Below are 22,657 nucleotides of genomic sequence, written 5' to 3'. Positions count from 1 at the left end.
GCAAGAATGTTATCTGATGCTAACAATGCTGTAAAAAGAGAAATGAAAAATGTGTAATCTGGTAGCGTATAGATTATATCATATTTTAATGGGGGAACGCACCTTTAAGGCCTTCCTTGCTGGACACTCTCCCTAGCATCTTTTCCACGCTTCTTTAGACTTCCAAGTTCCTTTACTTGTTAATTTCAATTCTTAACATCTTTACTACGTACTATATCTACTATATACATTCTACTATGCATATGTGGAATAAAGTTGATATACACTCGTTGATATTCATGCTCATGCTAACTGCACTAACGCTCATATTAACTTAACTACCATTGATGTAATAAAGCAATCTGCTAAACATGCTAATTTGTACCGCTGTGCTCAATAATATTTTCAACGTATTGTAACCGAGTTCATGATAGCATGATAGATATCTATCGCCGTAAAAAGCCCTGTGGACGACTAGACACTCGCTTGAGTCCTATAGGGGCTTTCTTCCTTCGCTGACCACTCATCCATGCCGCCTTCAAGTCCCGTCCTGCTGTTAAGCTTTTTGGTGGCAGCATTACTTTCTTATCCTCGAGAACCCGGATAGTCACGTCCCCGCGATGCAAATCCTTGACAGGTTTTTCCACATCGTCGAAGAATTTGTGATATTTAGTGCTTTTTGGCTTTTGCTCCGGCTCTGGGGTGGGTGGCCGATAGACTGATTCGGCATTTAGAATTTCTTCCGGTAATAGAGCAGGGAGAGCCAGGCGCCCAGATTCTCGCACGACAGATCCCTGTAGAGTTGCTGTGCTTTCTGAAACTAAATCGTCGTCTTGTCCTAGAGATGGTTCTGAAGGACGAGTTGCGGATGGGTTTTGCTTTTCTGGCCTGGGTTTTTTCGTGGCTTTTGCTTGTGATTTATTTCTCTCGTCTTGCAATTTACGTTTCTGTTTTCGTAGATTTTCGTCCCTACTGGTATTAGACGTGATTTTTAAATTTGCGAAATAAATGGCTCACCTCTTTCTTGCTTTTTCCTGCTTCTGCGCCTGTACTTTGAGCGATAGCAATTGCGCCGAATTGTCGACCACCTCAGGCGCTTCATCATCATCGCTCGACTCTTCTTCGGGTGGAACGACTTGAGTTTCTGGGATTTCATCGATCTCTTTGGGAACCGGTGTAGGCTCCTCACTATCAAATCGAATGTGATTTTTCACAGGCACATCGTTCGACGCCGTGTTCTGCGGTTCATCGGTTGTCGCTATACCATTGCTCTCGTCATTTGCTTCTTGCGTCTCTGGTACCTCATCGTCCTCTGCAGCTTTCCGTCTCAGCGGCATCTCCACCACAACATTATCTTGCGGAATTTCAGACTCTTCCTCGCCCATTCTCCTCCGTTTATTCGATTGGCTATCAGATCTCGTCGCTCGAGTTTTCCTCTTGCCGGCTGTAGCCCCATCTGCGCCATTCGCTGGAGATGACCCTACCAGGCCCTGTCGTGTAGACACCACCATTTCGGATTGTGCAGGAAGGGATGTGCCGGTATTAATATTATTGTGTGTTGAATCAGGCGTAAAAACCTGGGCGGTGACAGAGCTGTCGTCGGTGGCTGCGACGTCGTTGCTATTGAATAGCCCCTTTGCCTTGTTGAGAATTTGCGAGAACATCAGATGGCAGAAATGATATATTTTGAAACCTTGACACCGCCAATACTCTCGTAGCTGCTTTGGGCTATGGCTGTGAGCATCTGGTCCGTCGGATATTTTTGTCGATTTCTTTTTTGTCGATTGCGACGGTGGGTCTGTATCCGGGATTACGTTTTGCCGAGTCTTATCAATTATCTATAATTCTATCAAATTGATCTCAATGGAGAAAAAATATTGTGATTGAAGGCGAAAGAATATGAGTTTGAAATCGGGACATGTTCATCTTAAGGATGTTTACAAATTTAAGCATCTATGCAGGAGGACTTGTTATAAGATCCATTATTATATTCACATATATATGCACAACATTTGAAGCATAGATAAAAGGCCGCTCATTCAAAATCAACACAATAGACAATATCAATGCAAACCAATTGTAATCCGAGACGCCTCGCTTTCCCAAGTCCCATGATAACTCCCGTAATTGATGTAATCACACCCAAAGCAAGTACTAAGTGGTGATCATCCTCCGCTTCTCCTCAAACTCCTCATCAGCATCCAGAAAATCATCTTCGCCTATATCGCTCGCCTCGTCCCAGAACTTCCGGAACTCATCCTTATTATCGCCACTGACCGCCCACATACTCTCTCTTAACCTTTTATTCCGCTCTCGATCCTCCTCAATCCGCTGCTCAATCTGGCGCTTGTCAACCCTCATACCCCCGTTTACCTTTGTGCTCGCTGGTGTTCCGGATCCATCGGACGGTTCATTGTCGAGGACGTTGGACGGATTCGTTTCTCGCTCTTTGAGTGCAGCGCCAATCTCCAGCACAGAATCACTAGATAGCACTTCCTTATCCTGCAAGCCTTGCAGAACCCGACGAACATGCTTCACATTCGCAGCGCCAGAGCCGTCTGCGGGGGCAACAGTGTCGACGATAGTCAAAATGTCGCGTTGGATCATGCGCACGTAGTTGAGGTGGTTTTCTTTGGTTGCCATATCGCAGAAGTGTTCAATAAAGTACAGGATGTTTGCACGGTTATTCATATTATTCTGCTAAAAAATTAGTGGCGGGGTGTCAAAAGTTCGTGTTTGTGGTGTGGCTCACTCGCTCGAGTTGCTCTAGAATACACGAATGGAGGTCCTCGTCCATGTCTCGGTATTTCAGAGCGTACTGTGCCGCTCGCTGTGACGAGGAGACTGTAGCACTGAGATGTTGCAGTTGCATTGTAAAGCGCATACGCACTTCAAAAGGATCCGCCATTTTGCTGGTAATCTGGGACAAGAATCACCATAGCATGCAGTTATATATTGGGTCAGTATCAGAGAGGCAAAAGACGCGTATCATTGGCCTCGACTTAAAGCGGTGAAGGAAATTCGGCCGGCAGAACGAAGTGGGATGGAGAGGTTCCGCCGGGTAACGTGCCGGTCACATTGATATACATCGTTCAATTTATATCCCAGTATCTCAGACTCAATTGTGTGATCAGAATAATATACTCCAAAATGACGGCCCAACCCTCAACCACAGCCTCCGGGGAGAAAACCCTGGCTATGCTAGGATGTGGTATGTACCCCTGAATTCTAGCTGTAGAAGATACCAACCCTAACATGGTCCAGGAAACCTCGGCCTTGCAATCTTAACTGGCATTCTCTCCTCCCTTTCAGAACCCAGCCAAACGGAAGAAACATCCTTCAAACCCCCTACCAAATTCATCGCCTGTGTCCGATCCGACCGATCTGCAAAACGCATCCAAACAGCTGTTAAGCCATACCCAGGAGGCTCAGTCACAATTCTCCAAAACGAAAACATCAAAGCCGTTGAACAAGCCAACGTGATCATTCTGGGCTGTAAGCCCTACATGGTGAAGGAAGTCCTCGCAGTTCCGGGCATGCGCGAAGCTCTTCGAGGGAAACTCCTTATCTCAGTCCTGGCTGGGGTCGAGGGGCGGCAGATTGAAGAAGCGCTGTATCAGGGCGAATCAGTGCCGGTATCCGAGCGATGCACGGTTGTGCGCGCAATGCCTAATACGGCGGCCATGGTACGTGAGTCCATGACAACGATTGGCGTGTCGGTCCCACCGTTACCGAAAGAGTGGGATGATTTGATTTCGTGGATATTCACGCGGATCGGCAAGATTGTGCGACTTCCGCTGGCGCAGATGGATGTGTGTACGGCGTTGGCGGGCTCGGGGCCTGCCTTTGCGGCGTTGATGTTGGAGGGGTTGGCGGATGGGGCGGTGGCCATGGGGCTTCCGCGTGCTGAGGCGCAGTTTATGGCTTGTCAGGTGCTCAAGGGCACGGTTAGTATGGTTGAGAATGGAGAGCATCCGGCGATTGTCAAGGAGAAGATTTCGTCGCCTGGGGGTTGTACGATTGGGGGCTTGCTTGTGCTTGAGGATGCTGCGGTCAGGGGAACGATTGCGCGTAGTGTTCGGGAAGCAACTTGTGTTGCGAGTGAGCTAGGAAAAGGGACGCAGAGAGTTAATGGCACCCGGCGGTGATCTCAACAGAATTAATCGTTTAGATAGATTGCCAGTGACTTACTTCAAGAGGTGTGTGGGGCTTGGGCTGAAAAGGACATGATAATGAGCGTAATGTCACAGTTTACGAATACAAACTGCATTGTATATCACTTATACCGTCTATATTCTCTAAACCCAAAAAAAGTCATTAAGATAAGAGCACCTTCTTCCGATATACACACTAAAGAGACTCCAAAGATTGTCGGCCCTCTACAAGATCCATGTCTTCATCACTGGGATTGGGACTAAGCAAGCCTATCTCATCCGAGTTGGTAGCTTCTCTGAGAGGCCCGTCTCCAAGGCCCTTTTCTCTGCGGCTCTCCACGCCATTCAAGACAAACCAGACATCCTTCTTGGTGAGAAGGCCCTTGAGATTTCCTTTATGCACAAACAGTACATATCGTAGACCGAGCTTTTGGAACATGCCTAATACAATAGAAAAGCTGATACGGCTGTTGAGGGTAATCGGCGTTTGGTCCATCCAGGGCCGTAGGTCAAAAGTTTCATGTGGATCGGCAAAAGGCTGATGTACAAAGAAAGCTTGGGTTTCGGGGGGGAGGTTGCGGGTTGCAGAAGAGGATTCCAATGCATAAGATAGTTCGTTTCGCGAAATGTATCCCAGTAGAATTGGGTTCGAGGTATCCAGAACCACCGGGAATCCACGGTATCTGGTATGAATGAGAAGGCTTTTTAGCGTTTCAATGGTGTGTCCGACAGCAGGAATAACGGTGAGATCGTCAACATTTGTCATGATTTTGGACGCTGGAACATCCGGCGGCGGTTTGTCGTCTTTATGGTCTAGGAAAGGATACTCGTTGAGATGGATCCACGATTCGTAAATACCACGTTTTCCAAAAATATCACCGCACCATTTGGAAAGCATCACGGCAATCATTATTGGAATCACATATGTCAGTGCGCCAGTCAATTCAAACATAATGACCACGATCGATATGGTCATTCTCGTCGCTCCCCCCAGGGCGGATGCCGCGCCTATGATTGCATAAGTGGCCGGGGTGATGCAGGGAATATCAGGGTCACAGCTCTCGAATAGAAAAAAACCCGGGTAAGCAGACTGCCACATTTCAACTCCAATGCCAAGAGCACGACCAAAAAGAGCCCCAATTGCGAGGGATGGCAGGATAATTCCAGCAGGAATCTCCAGGCCAAAACTGAGAGATGCCAAGAAGAAGCCCATTACGGCTGCCATCAAAAGAAGAGCAATGACACCAAAAGATGCAGCCCCAGTTTTACACAGATCTAGTTGATCGTCCGTGGTAGTTGCGCATTCAGCAAATAGCTGATACACAAGCTCAGATGACTGAGCTCTCATGAACTTGTTGGGGAAGTTTATCATAGCCGTAAGAATTGCAATGAAGGCAACCTCGAGTATTGGAAAATTCCACCCCCTGGACTTGCGCCACCTGGCTATTCTCATATTTAGTTTTATGAATAAACCGCCGTAGACACCACCTAATATGCCCAAAATCATGAAGAACATGATTTCAAATCGATGCCACTCTCTGGTGTATGTCACCTGGTATAGCACGATTTTTCCGGTGTGGAAAGGATCTAATGCCTGGAGCGTTACGGCTGCTATAGTGGCACATACAAAACTCTGCCACATCGTTCTATCTGGGAAATAATACGAGAGTTGCTGGAAAGAATGAGACAAAGCCAGGGTTTGATATAATGGAGCAGCATACCTCTAAGCAAAACAAAACACCTCCAATAGGTGCACCGAAGGCGACGGAAATACCCGCCGCAGCGGCAGCCGACAGAACCTCTCTTTTTCTCGCTGCTCAAGTTAGCTTTCATACTACGGAAATATTGTCACCGTCTCACCTTCATTTTGATTCAGACTGTCAAATGGCTTCATGATAATGTTGGCGCAACAACATGCGACGTGCACCAAAGGACCTTCCTTACCCAGCCACATGCCGGATGAAACAGCCAAACACTATCGTATGTTAGAAAAACAAGTTGTGTTCTACGATTCCAAGCAAACTTACAAGTCCTATGGACTTAATGGCCAGTGTCCAGCCGCCCATGAACCGTTTCATGACAAAGCCGCCAAGCACTGTTTTGATTTCAGGTATTCCGCTATGTTTGGCGTACGGCGCAAAACTCCGAACTAATATGCATGCGCATGATGCGAACAAGACCTGTTTGGCCGTTAGAAAAGTTGCGCTAAGCGATAGCTGCCAGGGGTCACCCACAGAAAACATCACAAAGAAAAAGTATTCCATGACATAGCCTCCACCCCTGGAGGAAATACCTAGGGCAGTTCTCCACGGCACCCAGCCAATACATTGTGAAAAATCTAAATTCTTATAAGTCCGAGGCGCCGAAACTAGAAATTCGCCGCGTACCTTCATGGCCCCAACAGCAAAAGTTTCGATTAAGATAGAATTGATTAGCCCCCTGGTCGCTCTTGCAGTATCCAAGCTTCAAATCGCCGAGCCAATCACTTGCAATATCGATACAAGCTGCAATAAGACCGACAGCGACGCCTGTTATTACCAGCACAGCCCAAACATGACTTCCGTCCAAAATTTGTCGCAGGTGCCCTAACAGGCCTTGGTCTGTTGAATATAATAGCCTCTTCCGTTGCCGTTCTTTCATATACTCGAAAACCCAATCAATCGCGGTGAGATCGTCGTAGGCTACTCTCCGGCCGGGCCCCTCTACATACCAGTCGAGAGGACCGTCTTCCTTAAAGCCGTTGATATCTGCATGAGTACTCGTGGACCTCTGATGGGTTGCGGTATCCGTCCACTCTCTCAAAGAATGTGCTGTATTCGGTTGTTGACTCGTTGATCTCTGCGGGGTGCTGCTGTTCCTCCCGGAGAATATATTGGATAAGCTGAAACGAGCAGGTTGCTTTTGTTTGCGTTTGAACGTTATACTTGAACTCGTTAGCATCATCTCAACTCGCCAATGGTTTTCAACAAATGACTAAATGTATGGCTAAACGTACGGTTCTGTACTGCGCTGGTCGAACGGATCCTCAGCAAATACAGCCTCATCGTGCTGGGGCTGTGAAGTTATGTCGTCGTCCTCGGAGTCGTTTGGGGTGTAAATATCCCGGGAAGTCGCAGGCTGAGGTCCCCCATTACTAGAACCGGGGGTGATCGGTGACATGACGCGTTTCCTGGACGCATCGGCGTAAACTGGGCAGATCGCAGCTGCTCAGCGCTAGCAGGACATCAACAGCTCAACATGTCTCGAGGAATCGGGATAGACATATGATATACTGGATGGCGATCGTAACAGCCGCCAGCGACACCTGACAGGCCCCGGCAAAGGCGGTGACCAATGCGGGCCCCACGGTTATCGCGGCAGAAAAAGAAATCGGCCAAAAAAGTTTCCCTTGGCTCTTGCCCGCAAAGTCAATTGACTGCCATTTTCCCTTTCAATCACGCCGAGGGCTTCTTTGCCGGGATAGGTACTATCATGGATGCCAGACCTATCTACGAGCAGAAGCTCTCAGAGTCGGAAGCTCTGCGCCAGCTTCCCAGCGAACTCGCCGAGCGAATTCGCAATGCATCTGGAGCTCAGTATCTTGATGCGATTGCACTGGCGGCACTACACCCGGGGAGCATCGAGTGGATTTTTGCATCCTATGAGCCTTTAATCGTGGATCTGGCTTCGAGATGGTTGGATCTGGACTTTCAGATCTATTATGCGCGCATTATTTCCACATTTTCCAGAATCCTGCCCTTTGCGCCTTACCTTCGATCGTTCGCGACGAATTATGTTCTCGCACAACCCGGGCCTCTGGCAAGCCACCGAGAGTTAAAGTTGCTCGAAATAGACGACAATTCCTTACAAAACCTTCTCCTTTCCATGCATAGACTGCTATCCTTCGATTTAGAGTCTTTTTCTAGCGTCCTTTCGCCGATCCAACTTCAGTCACTTTTCCAACATCCCGATAAATGCGTGCGGTACCTAGCCATCCGATGTTTTTGCACCTATATGCATGCTGCAGATGCCGCGACACAAAACATGCTAGATTATCATGTTGGTTCGGAGCCTGTCTACGGCCCATGGGAAGGCATCACAATCGACTATAGAGTTCTTGGTCTGTGGGAAGAGCGGCGCTGGCAATACCTCAACTCCTGTCTACGCGAGGAGCGAAAGACATTATTGAATGGAGGGATGGATTTTCTAGAGATGGTTAAAACCCATGTAACGTCTCGTGTTGCCAATATTGGAGGAGTTCTCGTTCCCAGGGTGCGGTGGGACAAGCCTGTTGCTGAATCCAGCCTCGTCCATACTGCGACAGTTCAGGTCAATCTAAGGAACATAGGATCGTCGCTTCTTGATAATAGACCCCTCCTTCTCATCGGCTTACCTAATTCGGGAAAAACTTGTTTGGTTAATGATATCTCGAGGACGATGGGCCAGGGAGCTTCTATGGTGACGCTTCATCTCAACGAACAGACGGATGCGAAAAGCTTGCTGGGGATGTATGCCACATCGTCAATGACCGGAGCCTTTGCTTGGCAACCTGGTGTATTGACCAAGGCTGCAAAGGAAGGCCGTTGGGTTCTCATCGAAGACCTTGATCGAGCCCCGTCAGAAGTTATAGGGCTTATACTACCGATTATAGAAAGAGGAGAGCTTATCATACCAAGTCGAAAAGAAAGAATTAAGTGTGCGGATGGGTTTAGAATTATTGCTACGATGAAGTCTTCTCTGAATAACAAAGGGGAAGAGGTTGCCCCCAGCCACGGTCTCCTAGGTATCAGGCTATGGAGAAAGATAAATATCCAATCTTTGCCCCTGGAAGAAATTCGCGAAGTTATTGCTAATAAGTTCCCGTTGCTTTCACCAAGAGTCGGGACCCTCATGGATATCTATGACAGACTTTGTTCAGCCTTTCACAGCAATCTGGCGGTGAGGAGTTCCCAAGGGAGGACACCAGGGCTTCGAGATTTGATTAAGTTGTGTGATCGATTGCATCGTCGACTTGGCCGTTTGGGTGCAAAGACTGGAAATGAAGAGACCCCAGAGAGCTTTCAAGACGAGATGTTTCTTGATGCGGTAGACGTTTTCATTCGGTTCCTGCCGGATCGAGATCTCGGACACAAATTATCACATCATATTGCTGAAATACTCCAGCTATCACCTCAAAGAGCCCATTTTTGCCTTCAAGAGCGCACCCCTCCGTTCGCACAGCGTGACACCAACTTTTCGGTGGGTAGAGAAATCTGTACTAGGATGAAAGTGACAAAGACTTCCAAGTCCAAATATATGCAAGCATCGTCTCGCTTTGCGCCGACACGCGCGGCTTTAAAAACTATGGAACAGATTGCAGGCGCTATTCAGCTAGCGGAGCCAGTTTTGCTTGTTGGAGAGACTGGGATCGGTAAAACGGCAGTCATCCAGCAGCTGGCAAACTTGATGTGTCAGAAACTCACAGTAGTCAACCTCTCACAGCAGAGTGAAAGCACCGATTTGTTGGGAGGCTTTAGGCCTGTCAATCTTCGTTCAGTGGCCGTTCCCCTTCTAGACGAATTCAACGAATTATTTGAGCAGACTTTCTCAGCAAGGAAAAACCAAAAATTCCTTGCATCAGTGACAAAAAGCTTGACTGCAAGCAATTGGCCACGTCTTGTGAATCTTTGGCACGAATCTGTTCGAATGGCGGAAAATGTTTTTCGTTCCCCCGCAGATTCTAAACAGACTGAGCAGGCCAATGAAGAGCAACCATCAAAGAAAAGGAAACTCGATTCTCCTAAATACATTGCGCTTAAGGAAAAGTGGAATCTCTTTAACGCCCAATTGAACGACTTTGAAGCCCAGGCGGCCAGAAGTGATTCAAAATTTGCATTCGCTTTCGTTCAGGGTAAGATAGTTCGCGCTTTACGGAATGGCGAGTGGGTTTTACTAGATGAGATCAACCTGGCTACCCCTGACATTCTTGAGAATATTGCTGGGCTATTACACCACGGCGACGAAGGGCTGCCGTCTGTTCTACTTTCGGAAGCCGGGGATGTTGAAAGAGTCTATGGTCATCCCAACTTCCGAATATTTGGTGCTATGAACCCCGCCACAGATGCAGGAAAAAGAGACCTTGCCCCCGGGCTGCGGTCCAGGTTCACTGAGATTTACGTTCATTCACCCGATGTTGACCTTGATGACCTCCTTGGTTTGATACAGACATATCTCGGCGATTTGACTCAAAGTGATTTGCGTTTGGCCTCAGACATCGCTAGTCTCTATCTCGAGACTAAGAAACTGAGTGCTGAAAACAGATTAACTGATGGCGCTGGACAGAAGCCACATTTCAGTATCCGGACACTTGTACGAACATTAGTTTACATTGTCGACCACGTCCATATATACGGCATCCGAAGAGCAGCATACGAAGGCTTCTGCATGAGTTTCCTAACACTCCTCAGCCAAGCTTCAGAAAAATTGGTACTCCCATTCATTGAAAAATACATATTCGGCTCTGCCAAATACGCAAAATCAATCCTTGGTCAGGTGCCCAGACCCCCAAGTGATGGCAACGAATATGTGCAATTCAAACATTACTGGATGAGAAAAGGCCCATTAGCTGCAGAGAAACAGCCTCACTATATCATCACACCTTTCATTGAAAAGAACCTCAAAAATCTACTCCGTGCTAGCTCTACACGTCGATTCCCTATTCTGTTACAAGGGCCTACGTCGTCGGGAAAGACGAGCATGGTTGAGTATCTAGCTAAAGTCTCAGGGAATAAATTCGTGCGTATTAACAACCATGAGCATACGGATTTACAGGAGTACCTTGGATCATATGTATCAACCGACGACGGCTCTCTAAGATATCAAGAAGGCGTTCTTGTGGAAGCATTAAGAAATGGATGTTGGATTGTTCTAGACGAGCTCAATTTAGCCCCATCAGATGTCCTGGAAGCTCTCAACCGACTGTTGGATGATAACAGAGAACTCTTCCTCCCAGAGACCCAGGAAGTTATCCACCCGCACCCGAACTTTATGCTCTTTGCTACTCAAAATCCAGCTGGTCTTTACGGGGGCCGAAAGGTTCTTTCAAGGGCCTTCCGGAATCGATTTTTGGAGTTACATTTCGATGATATTCCTGAAGATGAATTAGAATTCATTCTCAAAGAACGAACACAGATAGCGCCTTCGTTCTGTTCAAGGATAGTGACTGTTTATAAGAAGCTTTCTGTTCTGAGACAATCTACTCGACTTTTCGAACAAAAGAACAGTTTTGCCACGCTCCGTGATCTGTTCAGATGGGCTCTTCGCCAGGCAGATGACCGTGAGACTTTGGCTATCAATGGTTTTATGCTTCTCGCGGAGAGAGTGCGGAATTCACAAGAACGAGCCGCTGTTAAGAAAGTGATAGAAGAAGTCATGAAGGTAAAAATTGACGAGGACGCAATATACAGTTCCTCAGAACTTGAGAGACTGTCCCACGGCCAACAAGCGCTCTGTAAAGGGGTTGTCTGGACGAAAGCCATGAGAAGAGTCTTTGTTCTAGTCTCACAAGCGTTGCAGAATAACGAGCCTGTTCTGCTAGTCGGTGAAACTGGTTGTGGAAAAACCCAAATTTGTCAAGCTGTCTCCGAGATCCACGGCAAAGAACTTCTGATTGTCAATGCGCATGTCAACCTCGAGACTGGAGATCTAATTGGTGCACAACGACCACTGCGAAACCGTTCTGCTGTAGAACAGCAATTACTAGATGATCTACAGGCAGCTCTGCCAATGAAAAGAAATAATGACGGAACGAATCTGGAGAACCTCAAAGTTTTGTTCTCCCAACTCACTACTGAGCAGTTGCAGGCAATAAACCCTGAGACCTTACAGCGTATCAAGACAAATATCACAAGGTCGCAGGCGTTATTCGAGTGGTCTGACGGGAGCCTTGTCACGGCTATGAAGACAGGCCAATATTTTCTTCTTGATGAAGTCTCTCTCGCCGACGACTCTGTCCTCGAAAGACTCAACAGTGTTCTCGAGCCTCACAGATCTCTTCTGCTCGCAGAGAAAGGACCTATTGATTCTTTGGTTGTGGCACAGAATGGATATCAATTCTTATCCACAATGAACCCAGGCGGTGACTATGGAAAAAGAGAACTTTCTGCCGCCCTCAGAAATCGTATGACAGAAATATGGGTTCCACAACTCTCCGATGAAGAGGACATATTACCAATTTTGAGGAGTAAACTTCAATTCGTGGATGAAAACGACGCAAAACCAATGCTGGAATTTGCGAAATGGTTTAAACAAGTCTTCCATGGATCGAATTCTTCGTCACTGTCTATTCGAGATCTTCTCGCTTGGGTCGAGTTCATCAACAAGTGTCCTCCCGCCAACCCTAACTTTGCGATTGTCCAGGGTGCTGCCATGGTTTACATCGACACTCTAGGTGCAAACCCTTCTGCAATGCTGTCTATGTCCTTGGATAGCCTCGTGGAAAATCGAAAGCTATGTCTTCAAAAGCTTACCGAGCTTTTCAACGCCGACGCTGCTGAAATCTACGGTGAAGCGGCTACGGTATCAGTAGACAATGGTTACCTCTCCATAGGCGCTTTCAAGTTACCAATGTCTGCAAATTCATCACCAGATCCGCATTTCGTCATGGACGCCCCTACTACCATTGCCAACTCCGTTCGTATAGCACGTGGTCTACAGTCGTCAAAGCCGATTCTACTCGAGGGCAGTCCTGGTGTTGGAAAGACAACATTGGTAGAATCTCTTGCCCGTGCGTTAGGAAAGCCGTTTACTCGGATCAACTTGTCTGAACAAACGGATCTTACGGATCTTTTCGGCTCCGATGTCCCCGTTGAAGGAGGAGGCATTGGCCAATTTGCCTGGCGAGATGCTCCTTTCTTACAAGCAATGCAACGTGGGCATTGGGTTCTCCTTGACGAGATGAACCTTGCGTCTCAATCGGTACTAGAAGGCTTGAACTCGTGCCTTGACCACCGCCAACAAGTCTATGTGGCCGAATTAGACCAGACATTCAAGAGGCACACTGATTTTGTGCTATTTGCTGCTCAAAACCCACATCATCAAGGAGGTGGTCGGAAAGGTCTTCCGGCATCGTTCGTCAATCGTTTCACGGTCGTCTATGCGGACAGTTTTAGCGATACGGATCTCAAACGCATTTGCTCGAAATTATTCCCCAAAACTCCTGCTGAAGATACAGACAAAATAGTGGATTTCATGTCTCGATTGAATACGGCAATTGTGCGTGACCGGAGGATTGGCAATATCGGAGGTCCATGGGAGCTTAACCTTAGAGACATAACGCGGTGGCTCCAATTAACCAACAATGCCGATATCCAGGTTCCCTGCGGTTACTTCTTGGAGAATATCATTTGTCAAAGATTTCGCACAGAGGAAGATCGTCGTACAATCTATGAATTGTTCAATGAGTCATTCGATGGACCACCCCCAGCGAAGTCCTATTACCACGACATGGCGCTGGATTATTTTCAAGTCGGTCTTGGAATAATGCAAAGGGATAACACCAAGCGGAGCATGATTAATGCCAACATCCAAATTCTTCCATTCGATCTCGAAGTTCTGGAGTCGTTGATATTCTGTGTACAGCAAGCCTGGCCGAGTATTCTAGTTGGTCCTTCAGGTTCTGGTAAAACGGCCACTCTACGCAAATTGGCCGCTATACGAGGTGCCAAATTAGTAGAGCTGGCTTTGAGCCCGGATACAGATACAATGGACTTGATTGGTGGCTTTGAACAGATCGACTACCGCCGTCAAACTCAGGCTCTCGCAAAAGATTTTGCAGCTTTTCTACATGAACAGATCGTCTCTATATTTACCTCTGGAATCGGCACGGAAGAGACACACGCGTTGCTGGATATGTACGAGATGTGCAGGAGGCCTGGAGTTACCATAGACAAGTTATCCGCAGCCATAAAATTGCTGCAACCGCATTTTCACGATGGAAAATTTGACAGCCTTGTCAGCCAGTACAATTATCTGGCGCAGATTTCATTGAATGCAGATAAAGTCGGCTTTGAATGGACTGAAGGCGCTCTCACAGAAGCTATCCAGTATGGATACTGGGTCGTTCTTGACAATGCAAATCTCTGCAATGCTTCAGTTCTAGATCGCCTCAATTCACTGATGGAACCCAAGGGGTACCTAGTTCTCAATGAGCAGCGCACCGAAGACGGTTCGGCTCGAGTAATTAAGCCTCATTCAAACTTCAGACTTTTCCTTACCATGGATCCTCGGAACGGAGAACTGTCCCGGGCAATGCGAAACAGATCTGTAGAGATTTCATTCTTACCACGATCGGAAATTGTCGAAGCCGATAATATCCCGTGTTACACTCTAGAGTCAACTCTCTACCGTTTACGCCATGTATGGGACTCTACTAAGCAGGCTTCTTTGGTTGATGATCGTTCCTTGAGTGTTCGTTTAGACCACGTGAGAGCAGCGGAAATGACAGAGTTTTACAGCTCGCTTCAAAGGCTTTTTTCATTAATGTCTTCTGACAGCAAGTCCGATGGGTTTCACGCAGTTTTCGAACGATATGTCGCGGTGGTCAGAGAGAATCCGCAGTGGAGACTACTAGCCGACTCAGCTTTACAGTATGGTGTATCTGGTCTGGAACTCGTCCATCCGCTTGTCAACGAGCCAAATTTAGTCCGGCTTCCAGAATCTCTCGACCGAATGGTTATCATTTCTCTATTGCAAGACATCAAGAAGGATTTGCATCATTTACAGCGATGTTTGATTACTGCGAACGAGAACTCTCGGCAGCTGAAACCGTCACAGATGACAAGACTGGAGCGTTCTTTCGCTTCGAGCAGAATTTCAAGCTTAATAAAAGACTCGACGCAGCCCGTGAGCTCCTTTTTGATAGACTGTGTCCGAGCTCTTCATGAAGTTATCCAAAATCTAGATGAAAACAGCGCAAATTCACCATCTATATTCGCATTGAGAGAAATTTCAAGGTTCTGCTGGGAAATATATTCAGCTACTCAAGCTAAGGAGCTGGATGAGGGGGAGTTTCAAATCTACTTGCAAACGGGACAGAAGGCCTTGAAATCTGCTTCGGACCAAGGACCAATTCTGTCTACTTTGTCTTCAGTCATGTCTCCGTCCTTTTCAAGGTTTCACTCAGCATGGATGCTTACTACAGGTTTGAGCATGCGCCGAATCTGGGATATTTGGAGGCCTATTACTTGCTCCAATCCGGAACAATTGAGTTTACTTCTCGAAGTAGAGGCGGCAACCACAGAATTCTCAAAGGTTGCTCTAAAAACAAGTCTAAGTTTGGCACAGCTAGGAATGATGTGGAAATCTCTTGTTGACGCTCAAAATGCAATGCTACTCCAAAACGTCGATGGCAAAGCCCTCGTTCAAGGCTTGAGGGAAAAAGTACAAAATCTAAGTTCAGTTACTGAATTATACGCCTCATCGCAACTCCCTCATTTCTCCAATATTTTCGAGACTATTTGCGAGTACCATGATTTACCGACAATATGGAGTAAGACTCCAATCAGCACTCATACTCATTTGAATGAGACTTTACCACTACTCGCCGGGCGGTCCGCACACAGTATAGTGTCATCGAATAACAAGTCGTCAATCCCCGATATTTTGCACAAATTAGCACTCTATAATAGCTGTGAAGGAAAGTCAGGGGCAGTTTCCCCCTGGGGCAAGACCTTTTCCATTGACTTGCTACGGCGCTTGGACCATGTCAATGAAGTTTGCTTGGGGCGACTCGAGTTTCTGCAATATGAACAGGGTGCTTTGATAGAGGCTTTGACATTGAGTTCTAACGAGATAGCTTTGGCTCAGGAGAAAGTTCTATCAATGGCATTTACACGGGTACTCTCAGAGTTGCTATGGCTTCATCAAGATTTCCTAGAAGACGAAAGCCTTGGGGTAATTGGTAATATTCTGGTTTCGATTGAGAAAACAGGTAATTATGAAGGACCAGTGCCATTGCTTAAGCCAACAATCGATCTTCCAACCCACCACTACTTCCGACAATTTATTGAAGAGGCTTCGAAGTGTATACAGGTGTTGGCCAGCATTGGAAAAGATCCACAAAGCGATCTGTACAATTTGGGATTTGTCTCCATTCAAATAGCAGTGATGTGTCTTCGACTGTTCGTCCCTGACAAACCATATGACCCATCGCTTGGTCTGGTTATTGAAAGACGACGGTACTCAGAGAAGCTCTTGCAGCTTGAGAACCAAGCCCAAGCATTGACGGACTTTGAACTCAAGTTTTCTGGCAGGGCTAGTAATTTGCGACGTCGCTTGATAGAGAAAGAATTACAAAGCCTTGGATCGGCACCACCAGCTTCCCCTGTCACCCGTCCCGCTAAATCGCAATTACTGGAGTTGCAAGGCGAGTTCTCAAATTTGTTCAACTCTGTCTTGAGCAGAGGTCCGGAGAAATATGGTTCCACGGAATTTCAACAATACGGACGTCTATTGACAGATAATATCCGTCAGATTTGTAACCGGCTTCATACCAACTTCAGGGCTTATGATGACATAACAATACTAGTTACCCGATTTCTGCAGCTCTTGGATTTAGGGACATCTCTTTGTTCGGCTGGTTCTACCAAAGACAAGTCGATAGACACGCCAACCCGACTAATCATTGAGATGACGCCGTTCCTTAGTAACAATGGAGATTTATTGCAGGAAATACCAAGAAAACGACAAGCTACCACCAATGCCCCTCTAGACGTTCTCCTTCAACAGTTTTCATCTCTGGTTCTACGTCACAGCATCGATTCGTCGACCTTTGCTTCACAGCACTACCTCAATGAGCTCCAGGGAATTTTCCAGTCTGTCCACCAGCTTTGGAAGACACAACTCACTCAAGAGCAGAAGGAAACTGCTGAAAAGAATCAATTGTACCGATATAAAGGTTCATTTGAGGAGAGTGAACAAATTGAAGAATCAGAACTACGCGAGTTATTCCCTACTTATGAAGAGAGCACAGAAGAGCCAACTAAGCAGAGTCGATTGGATCCTCAGACCATTGCTTCAAAATTGACACAGCTCCACGCAGCTATTTTCGAAGGCGGTGACGTGCAAGTAAGGTTAAGACAATTTATCACAGAATCTACTCATATGCTCGGCTCCTTGAAGTCTGAACGGAAACCCCATTCAGACCCCAAAAATCAACTTTCTGGTGTTCTTCTTGTTCTCGCAGATGACATGAACGGCTATGAACAAGTCTCGTCAAGGCATTATAACTTCTACTCCGACGCCAACATTAACGAGGCAAAACGTCTCGTCTCTTTAGTACTCTCTATCCGCACCCGTTTCCTTCAGCTTCAAGCAAGCTGGCCTGAGCATGCAGCTATTCATGATGTTTTAAACTGTTGCCAGGAAATTTTACAGTTTAAGCACAAGGAACCAATCGCCAAATATATTACCAAGTTGGAGAAACTGTATGGATTTGTTCATGAGTGGCAACTAGTTGCTAGCAGGGAATTTTCAGCTGTCACTCTGTACGATGAGATAACTGCTTTGATCATCAGCTGGAGGCGACTGGAACTGTCAACCTGGGCTAGGTTGCTGGATATTGAATACGAGAAATGTGAGCAAGCCGTTAGCTCCTGGTGGTTCGTGGCGTATGAAGTTTTGATTGCCGTCCCACTACAAATCGCCGAGGCCGGAGAAGATCTCCAGACCTATACAAGAGAGACACTCGCAACCCTTGAGGGATTTTTCAAATCCACTACTCTGGGCCAATACAGTCCCCGTCTTCGCCTAGTAGAAATATTCAAGTCGCTGCTGGTGTTATTTGTTCAAAGACACCCGTCCTTGGCCTACATTATTTCTGGTCTGGAGAACTTCCTTTCGCATTATCGGATATTTGAACCCGTGATATCCAAGACCTTGGAAGAAGGAAGGAAGTCCCTCGAAAAGAATGTTAAGGAGCAAATCCAGCTTGCTAGTTGGAAGGACACGAACATCACGGCTTTGCGAGAAAGTGCCCGTCGATCACATTACAAATTGTTCAAGTATGTTCGAAAGTATAGGGAACTATTGTCTGGAATCACAGACCAGCTGCTGCAACAAGGAATGCCTGAAATTCAAGAACAACAGTTCTTTCTGATTCAGCCGGTGTTCAATGTCTTCCCAGCAACTTTAGCTTCTGAAGCTCTTGCTATTTGCCAGACGCAAAATTCATTGTGGACGAAACGCGCACCCCGATTCAGAGAGCCTACAAACACTGCGTCAAATATGTTACGTGTCTACAACAGTTCGCTCTCAGAGCTTGATATCTCCTTACAATTGAGCACCTTTGTGACAGACGTCATTGAGAGCATCAAGGCATTCAAAGCTGAAACCCCTGGAACTTTGACAGAAGAAAACAAGGATGACGTCCAGCATCTCAAAGCTCAGAAACGCCGCTTTTATGCCGAAACTCTTCGAAAGTTGCATTTTATGGGCATCAGAAGAAACGTCAGCACAATCTTCATTGAAGAACAAACCACTACAGCTCAGATCCTATCCAATACTCCTAGTTTCCCACATGGCAATATTCCTGGTGATGAGGTGGCAAGATGTGCAGACTCATACTTTCAAAGACTTCTAGATGTCCTACCACGTGTCAGAGTAGCGTCTCGTGATTACAACGAGGATTTGAACCCTACCGAAGTTACAAGAAGTGCAGGATCTGCCGAAGGATTCCTCGTACTGATTAGGAAACAGCGAGATGCTTTATCTCCTGCAATTGGGCACCTTTCAAATCTAAAGTCAACCTTTGGTAAAATGAAACTTCTTTGGAACCATGGGGCTTCTCGACTTCAACCAGAGAACCCGTCTGGCCGACTGTCAAGAGAAAACGTATTCAAACGCGTCTCGTGGTTAATACCAATTCTCGGTGTCGCCGTGGAGATAGTAGAGATTCATGCGAAAAACTCGGGTACTGACAGCGTCGCCAATTTCCTTCGAGGCTGGAAAGATTCATTCACTTACTTCAAGAGCGACATCGAGCGTCTTCCAACGTTCCCTTCGGGTGTATCATCCGACGTCTTATTTGAAACTGAGCAAAATATTGTCAACTCACTCCAACAACTCAGTGATGGGCTAGCAAGATTGATTGACCAGCGGCCCGACCTAGCTTTTGCTCTGGAGCAGATTGTGTCCTGGGTCAACATCTCTTTTCCTAACCATGATTATGCTGTCGATCATAAGCTAGCTATCGAAGACTTGAACGATTACTATCTGTCTGTGGTAGACAAGGTTCTCGTGGGATTACAAGGGCTGAAAGCTTCATTAACCTCTTTACCACCAAACATTGAGGAGAAGGACTGGCTTTCTCAAACTGATTCTGCCTTGTCAAAGGCTCTCAAAGAGTTGCACCTACTGGACATCTATACATCGCTGAACTCAGTTCTTGACAAAATCCAATATCTCCAACCATCTGGTTCTGGTCTTTCTCTGATTGCTGCCATCATTGCAGGACTTTTGCCAATCACAAACCAGTATCTCAATATATGCGAAGACTTGATCAGTCGCTATCTTTCAATGCATCGGGAAGTTTGCAAAATGGCTTATGTGCTGTCAAGGTCTTTCACGCAGATTGCATCAGAAGGGTTTTGTAGTCCTCATGAAGCGTCTACTGATCAGAGCGGGTCCGGAAAAGTTGAAAGTGGAACTGGCCTAGGCGACGGTGAAGGTGCTGAAGATATCAGTAAGGATGTTCAAGATGACGAAGACCTATCTGACCTTGCACAACAACAAAACCCGGAACAATCTTCAAAAGATGACATACAGCAATCCGAAGATGCCGTGAATATGGACCAAGAGGACCTCGAAGGTGAATTTGATGACAACAAAGAAAAGGGAGATACAGACGAGAGCGATTCAGACGATGACGAGGCGGAAGAGGACGAAATCGATGAGGAGGTTGGCAGCGTTAGTGATCTCGACCCTAATGCCGTCGATGAGAAGATGTGGGATGGAGATCATGATCAGCAACAGAAAGAAACCGAGAATGAAGAAGGGAAGGGCGTTTCTGAGTCTGACGAACAGGCCGCTTCAAAAGAGAAAAAGGAAACCAAAGAACAACAAGACAGTGATGAACAGGGTAGTGGTGAAGAGAATGAAGAGGAGGAAGTACCTGAAAACGAAGGAGAGGAAGTTGGCAAAGAGGAGCTAGATGTGACTGATCCACATGCTAAAGAAGAACAGGCCCTCGACCTTCCGGAAGAAATGCAACTTGATGGTGATGAAAATGAAGGGGTGGACCAAGATATGGATGAGGATGATGGAATGGACGAATTATCTGATTTTGAACCAGATATGAACGAAGACAAAGCCGAGGAAGGTCCCGAAGAACCAATGGAGGATGAAACTACTCCACAGCCAGGTGATGCTGATACGCAGGGAGATGAGAACGAACTTGAAGAAGGGGAAGACAATGAAGAAGCTGATAAAGCTGGTGGAGAACAGACGGCCGAAGAGGAACAGGAACAGGAGGATAATATGCGTTCTCAGGTGGACGATGCTACCGCAGCCGATGATAATGCTACAGAAAGTGAAGCATTCTCTAGTGGAGTTGGATTAGAGAATGAGACCAAAGATGAGAAGGGTGCCTCAGGAAATACACAGCAAGAAGGCGGGTCTGAAGAAGCCGGTGCTGAGGAGCTTCCCAATGGAACAGCAGAGGACGGAGAAAATCGAAAACAAGCCGATAATAGCTCCGGAGGGACTGGCGAAGATGCACAAGATGATCCTCAAGCTCAAGCGTTCAAAAAACTTGGGGATGTGCTCGAACAATGGCATCGTCGTCAGAAAGAGATAATGAATTCCTCCAAAGACAATGAATCCCAAACACTTCCTCCAGACACCGATATGGCAGATGCTGATTTTGAACACCTGGCCGATGACCACGACGTTGCCGATACACAAGCATTGGGCCAAGCCAGTGAAGAACAGGCTAAGGCATTGGACGACCAAAGAGGCGTGGAGACTGAGCCTCCTACTTCTAATGACGACATCTTGCCAGATGTAGCTGACGATGACAAAGACGTCAAAGCAAACGAAGATTCTCTCGCCGAGGCAGCAATGGATCTTGATGCAGTGGACAAGAATGCTGCGCCAGGTGCCAATGCAGCAAAGAACAATACATTTGTTGGCGAACCGTCCAGTGTTCAAGATGGTGAGGCGCCAATTACCGAGGAGCTAGACGAAGTTGATAACCACCTTGCTGCCATCCATCTCTCATCTACCCTTGCCCCAAAAACATCACCTGAGGAGGCTCGTCAATTATGGTCACATTATGAAGCTATCACCAACGATCTTTCTCTCTCTCTCACCGAACAACTTCGCCTTATTCTGGCTCCAACTCTCGCCACAAAACTCCGCGGTGACTTCCGCACCGGCAAACGGCTCAACATTAAAAAGATCATTCCCTATATTGCCTCTCAATATAAGCGCGACAAGATATGGATGCGCCGGTCTATTCCAAGCAAACGAAATTATCAGATAATGCTCGCCGTTGATGATAGCAAATCCATGCTCGAAAGCGGAAGTGGGCAGCTCGCCTTTGAAACCCTTGCGCTTGTAGCCCGCAGTCTGAACATGCTTGAAGCCGGTGATTTGTGCATAGTTGGTTTTGGAGATGAAGAGCATGTCCGCGTGGCCCATGACTTCGGCAGACCTTTCTCCTCTGAAGCAGGCATGCAAGTCTTCCAACAGTTCAGCTACCAACAAACAGGTACAAATGTGCGGAAACTCGTCGCCGACTCAATAGCTCTTTTCCGCGAGGCGAGAACAAAGAGAGCAGGCGGCGGGTCAAATAACTCGACTGATCTCTGGCAATTGGAACTCATCATCTCGGATGGTATTTGTGAAGATCACGACACTATTAGACGCCTGGTCCGACAAGCACAAGAAGAGCGTATCATGATTGTCTTTATAATTCTTGACGCCGCCAAGGGCAGCTCAATTCTGGATTTGACACAGGCAAGTTTCGAGCCTGATGACTCTGCAATTGGCACGGGAGAAATGAAACTCAAGATGAAGAGGTATCTTGAAGGGTTTCCTTTCGCATATTATCTTGTTGTGAGAGACGTGCGTGAGCTACCGGCCATTCTCGCAATGGCTCTGAAACAGTGGTTTGCAGAGGTTGTCGATACGTCTTCATAGATAATTTTTTGTCAGAGAGCAAAAGTGCATTTTACGGTGTTATAAAAATGGGTTATGATCTACGAGACATTTTACAGTTTGTTTAATACTGCATTGCATGTATATATATCATGAATATATTCTCTATACAAGTTTCCTGTCTTCTCAGACACTTTAAAATTTCAGCACACGGGCACTAAATTCCGAGCACCGGGTAGCTGGGTGTACCAAACATGGGCACGCCACCCCATACACACCTACAGACGGGGGTGAAACCCTAGTCATTAACAGAACATGTCATTTCAACCAAACTCGAATAATAATTGTTCATTTCCAGCTTTTTCCTCAATGGCCAAGCTAAAAGCATAAGCCGAAGCTTCAAGTTCGAC

General features: G+C 46.7%; 5 protein-coding genes across 5 annotated transcripts; 2 read left to right on the top strand and 3 right to left on the bottom strand.

Moving 5' to 3' along the window:
• Positions 1 to 425: 425 nt before the first annotated feature.
• On the bottom strand, positions 426 to 1,490 carry BGW36DRAFT_354148 (uncharacterized protein; the record flags this gene model as incomplete). Its single annotated transcript, XM_046213495.1, has 2 exons — positions 426 to 948; positions 997 to 1,490. The coding sequence occupies 2 exons, from the start codon at positions 1,488 to 1,490 to the stop codon at positions 426 to 428; spliced, it is 1,017 nt and encodes a 338-aa protein (XP_046078371.1).
• A 378-nt stretch (positions 1,491 to 1,868) lies between these two features.
• Positions 1,869 to 3,073, bottom strand: BGW36DRAFT_368108 (CTD kinase subunit gamma CTK3-domain-containing protein). Its single transcript, XM_046214953.1, has 2 exons — positions 2,732 to 3,073; positions 1,869 to 2,676 (listed from the first exon to the last, which is right to left on the bottom strand). The coding sequence occupies exons 1-2, from the start codon at positions 2,885 to 2,887 to the stop codon at positions 2,134 to 2,136; spliced, it is 699 nt and encodes a 232-aa protein (XP_046078370.1). The 5' UTR covers positions 2,888 to 3,073; the 3' UTR covers positions 1,869 to 2,133.
• BGW36DRAFT_368105 (pyrroline-5-carboxylate reductase) lies at positions 3,074 to 4,260 on the top strand. The gene is made up of 2 exons (XM_046214952.1): positions 3,074 to 3,190; positions 3,244 to 4,260. Exons 1-2 carry the CDS (start codon positions 3,130 to 3,132, stop codon positions 4,125 to 4,127), a joined length of 945 nt encoding a protein of 314 aa, XP_046078369.1. The 5' UTR covers positions 3,074 to 3,129; the 3' UTR covers positions 4,128 to 4,260.
• Position 4,261: 1 nt separating this feature from the next.
• On the bottom strand, positions 4,262 to 7,401 carry BGW36DRAFT_457140 (putative voltage-gated chloride channel). The gene is made up of 7 exons (XM_046221954.1): positions 7,129 to 7,401; positions 6,521 to 7,056; positions 6,368 to 6,471; positions 6,161 to 6,313; positions 5,994 to 6,108; positions 5,855 to 5,946; positions 4,262 to 5,805 (listed from the first exon to the last, which is right to left on the bottom strand). The coding sequence occupies exons 1-7, from the start codon at positions 7,290 to 7,292 to the stop codon at positions 4,330 to 4,332; spliced, it is 2,640 nt and encodes an 879-aa protein (XP_046078368.1). The 5' UTR covers positions 7,293 to 7,401; the 3' UTR covers positions 4,262 to 4,329.
• A 149-nt stretch (positions 7,402 to 7,550) lies between these two features.
• BGW36DRAFT_311448 (putative midasin) lies at positions 7,551 to 22,426 on the top strand. Its single transcript, XM_046212478.1, has one exon. It carries the CDS (start codon positions 7,605 to 7,607, stop codon positions 22,287 to 22,289), a length of 14,685 nt encoding a protein of 4,894 aa, XP_046078367.1. The 5' UTR covers positions 7,551 to 7,604; the 3' UTR covers positions 22,290 to 22,426.
• The last annotated feature ends 231 nt before the right edge of the window (positions 22,427 to 22,657 follow it).

Source organism: Talaromyces proteolyticus, assembly GCF_021365285.1.
Source record: "Talaromyces proteolyticus strain PMI_201 chromosome Unknown BGW36scaffold_1, whole genome shotgun sequence".
NCBI lineage: Eukaryota > Fungi > Ascomycota > Eurotiomycetes > Eurotiales > Trichocomaceae > Talaromyces > Talaromyces proteolyticus.
The sequence above is the reverse complement of the archived record's forward strand: the minus strand, read 5'-3'. Positions and strand labels throughout refer to the sequence as shown.

Excerpts from the sequence above, each read along its gene's own strand:
- BGW36DRAFT_368108 (XM_046214953.1), bottom strand. The coding sequence starts at position 2,887 with ATGGCGGATCCTTTTGAAGTGCGTATGCGCTTTACAATGCAACTGCAA. Across the intron at positions 2,677-2,731 it reads TTCTAGAGCAACTCGAGCGA|AATAATATGAATAACCGTGC; the intron begins GTGAGCCACACC and ends ATTTTTTAGCAG.
- BGW36DRAFT_368105 (XM_046214952.1), top strand. The coding sequence starts at position 3,130 with ATGACGGCCCAACCCTCAACCACAGCCTCCGGGGAGAAAACCCTGGCT. Across the intron at positions 3,191-3,243 it reads CCTGGCTATGCTAGGATGTG|GAAACCTCGGCCTTGCAATC; the intron begins GTATGTACCCCT and ends AACATGGTCCAG.
- BGW36DRAFT_457140 (XM_046221954.1), bottom strand. The coding sequence starts at position 7,292 with ATGTCACCGATCACCCCCGGTTCTAGTAATGGGGGACCTCAGCCTGCG. Across the intron at positions 6,472-6,520 it reads TTGCTGTTGGGGCCATGAAG|ATTTTTCACAATGTATTGGC; the intron begins GTACGCGGCGAA and ends ATAAGAATTTAG. Across the intron at positions 5,947-5,993 it reads CAGTCTGAATCAAAATGAAG|CGAGAAAAAGAGAGGTTCTG; the intron begins GTGAGACGGTGA and ends TAACTTGAGCAG.
- BGW36DRAFT_311448 (XM_046212478.1), top strand. The coding sequence starts at position 7,605 with ATGGATGCCAGACCTATCTACGAGCAGAAGCTCTCAGAGTCGGAAGCT.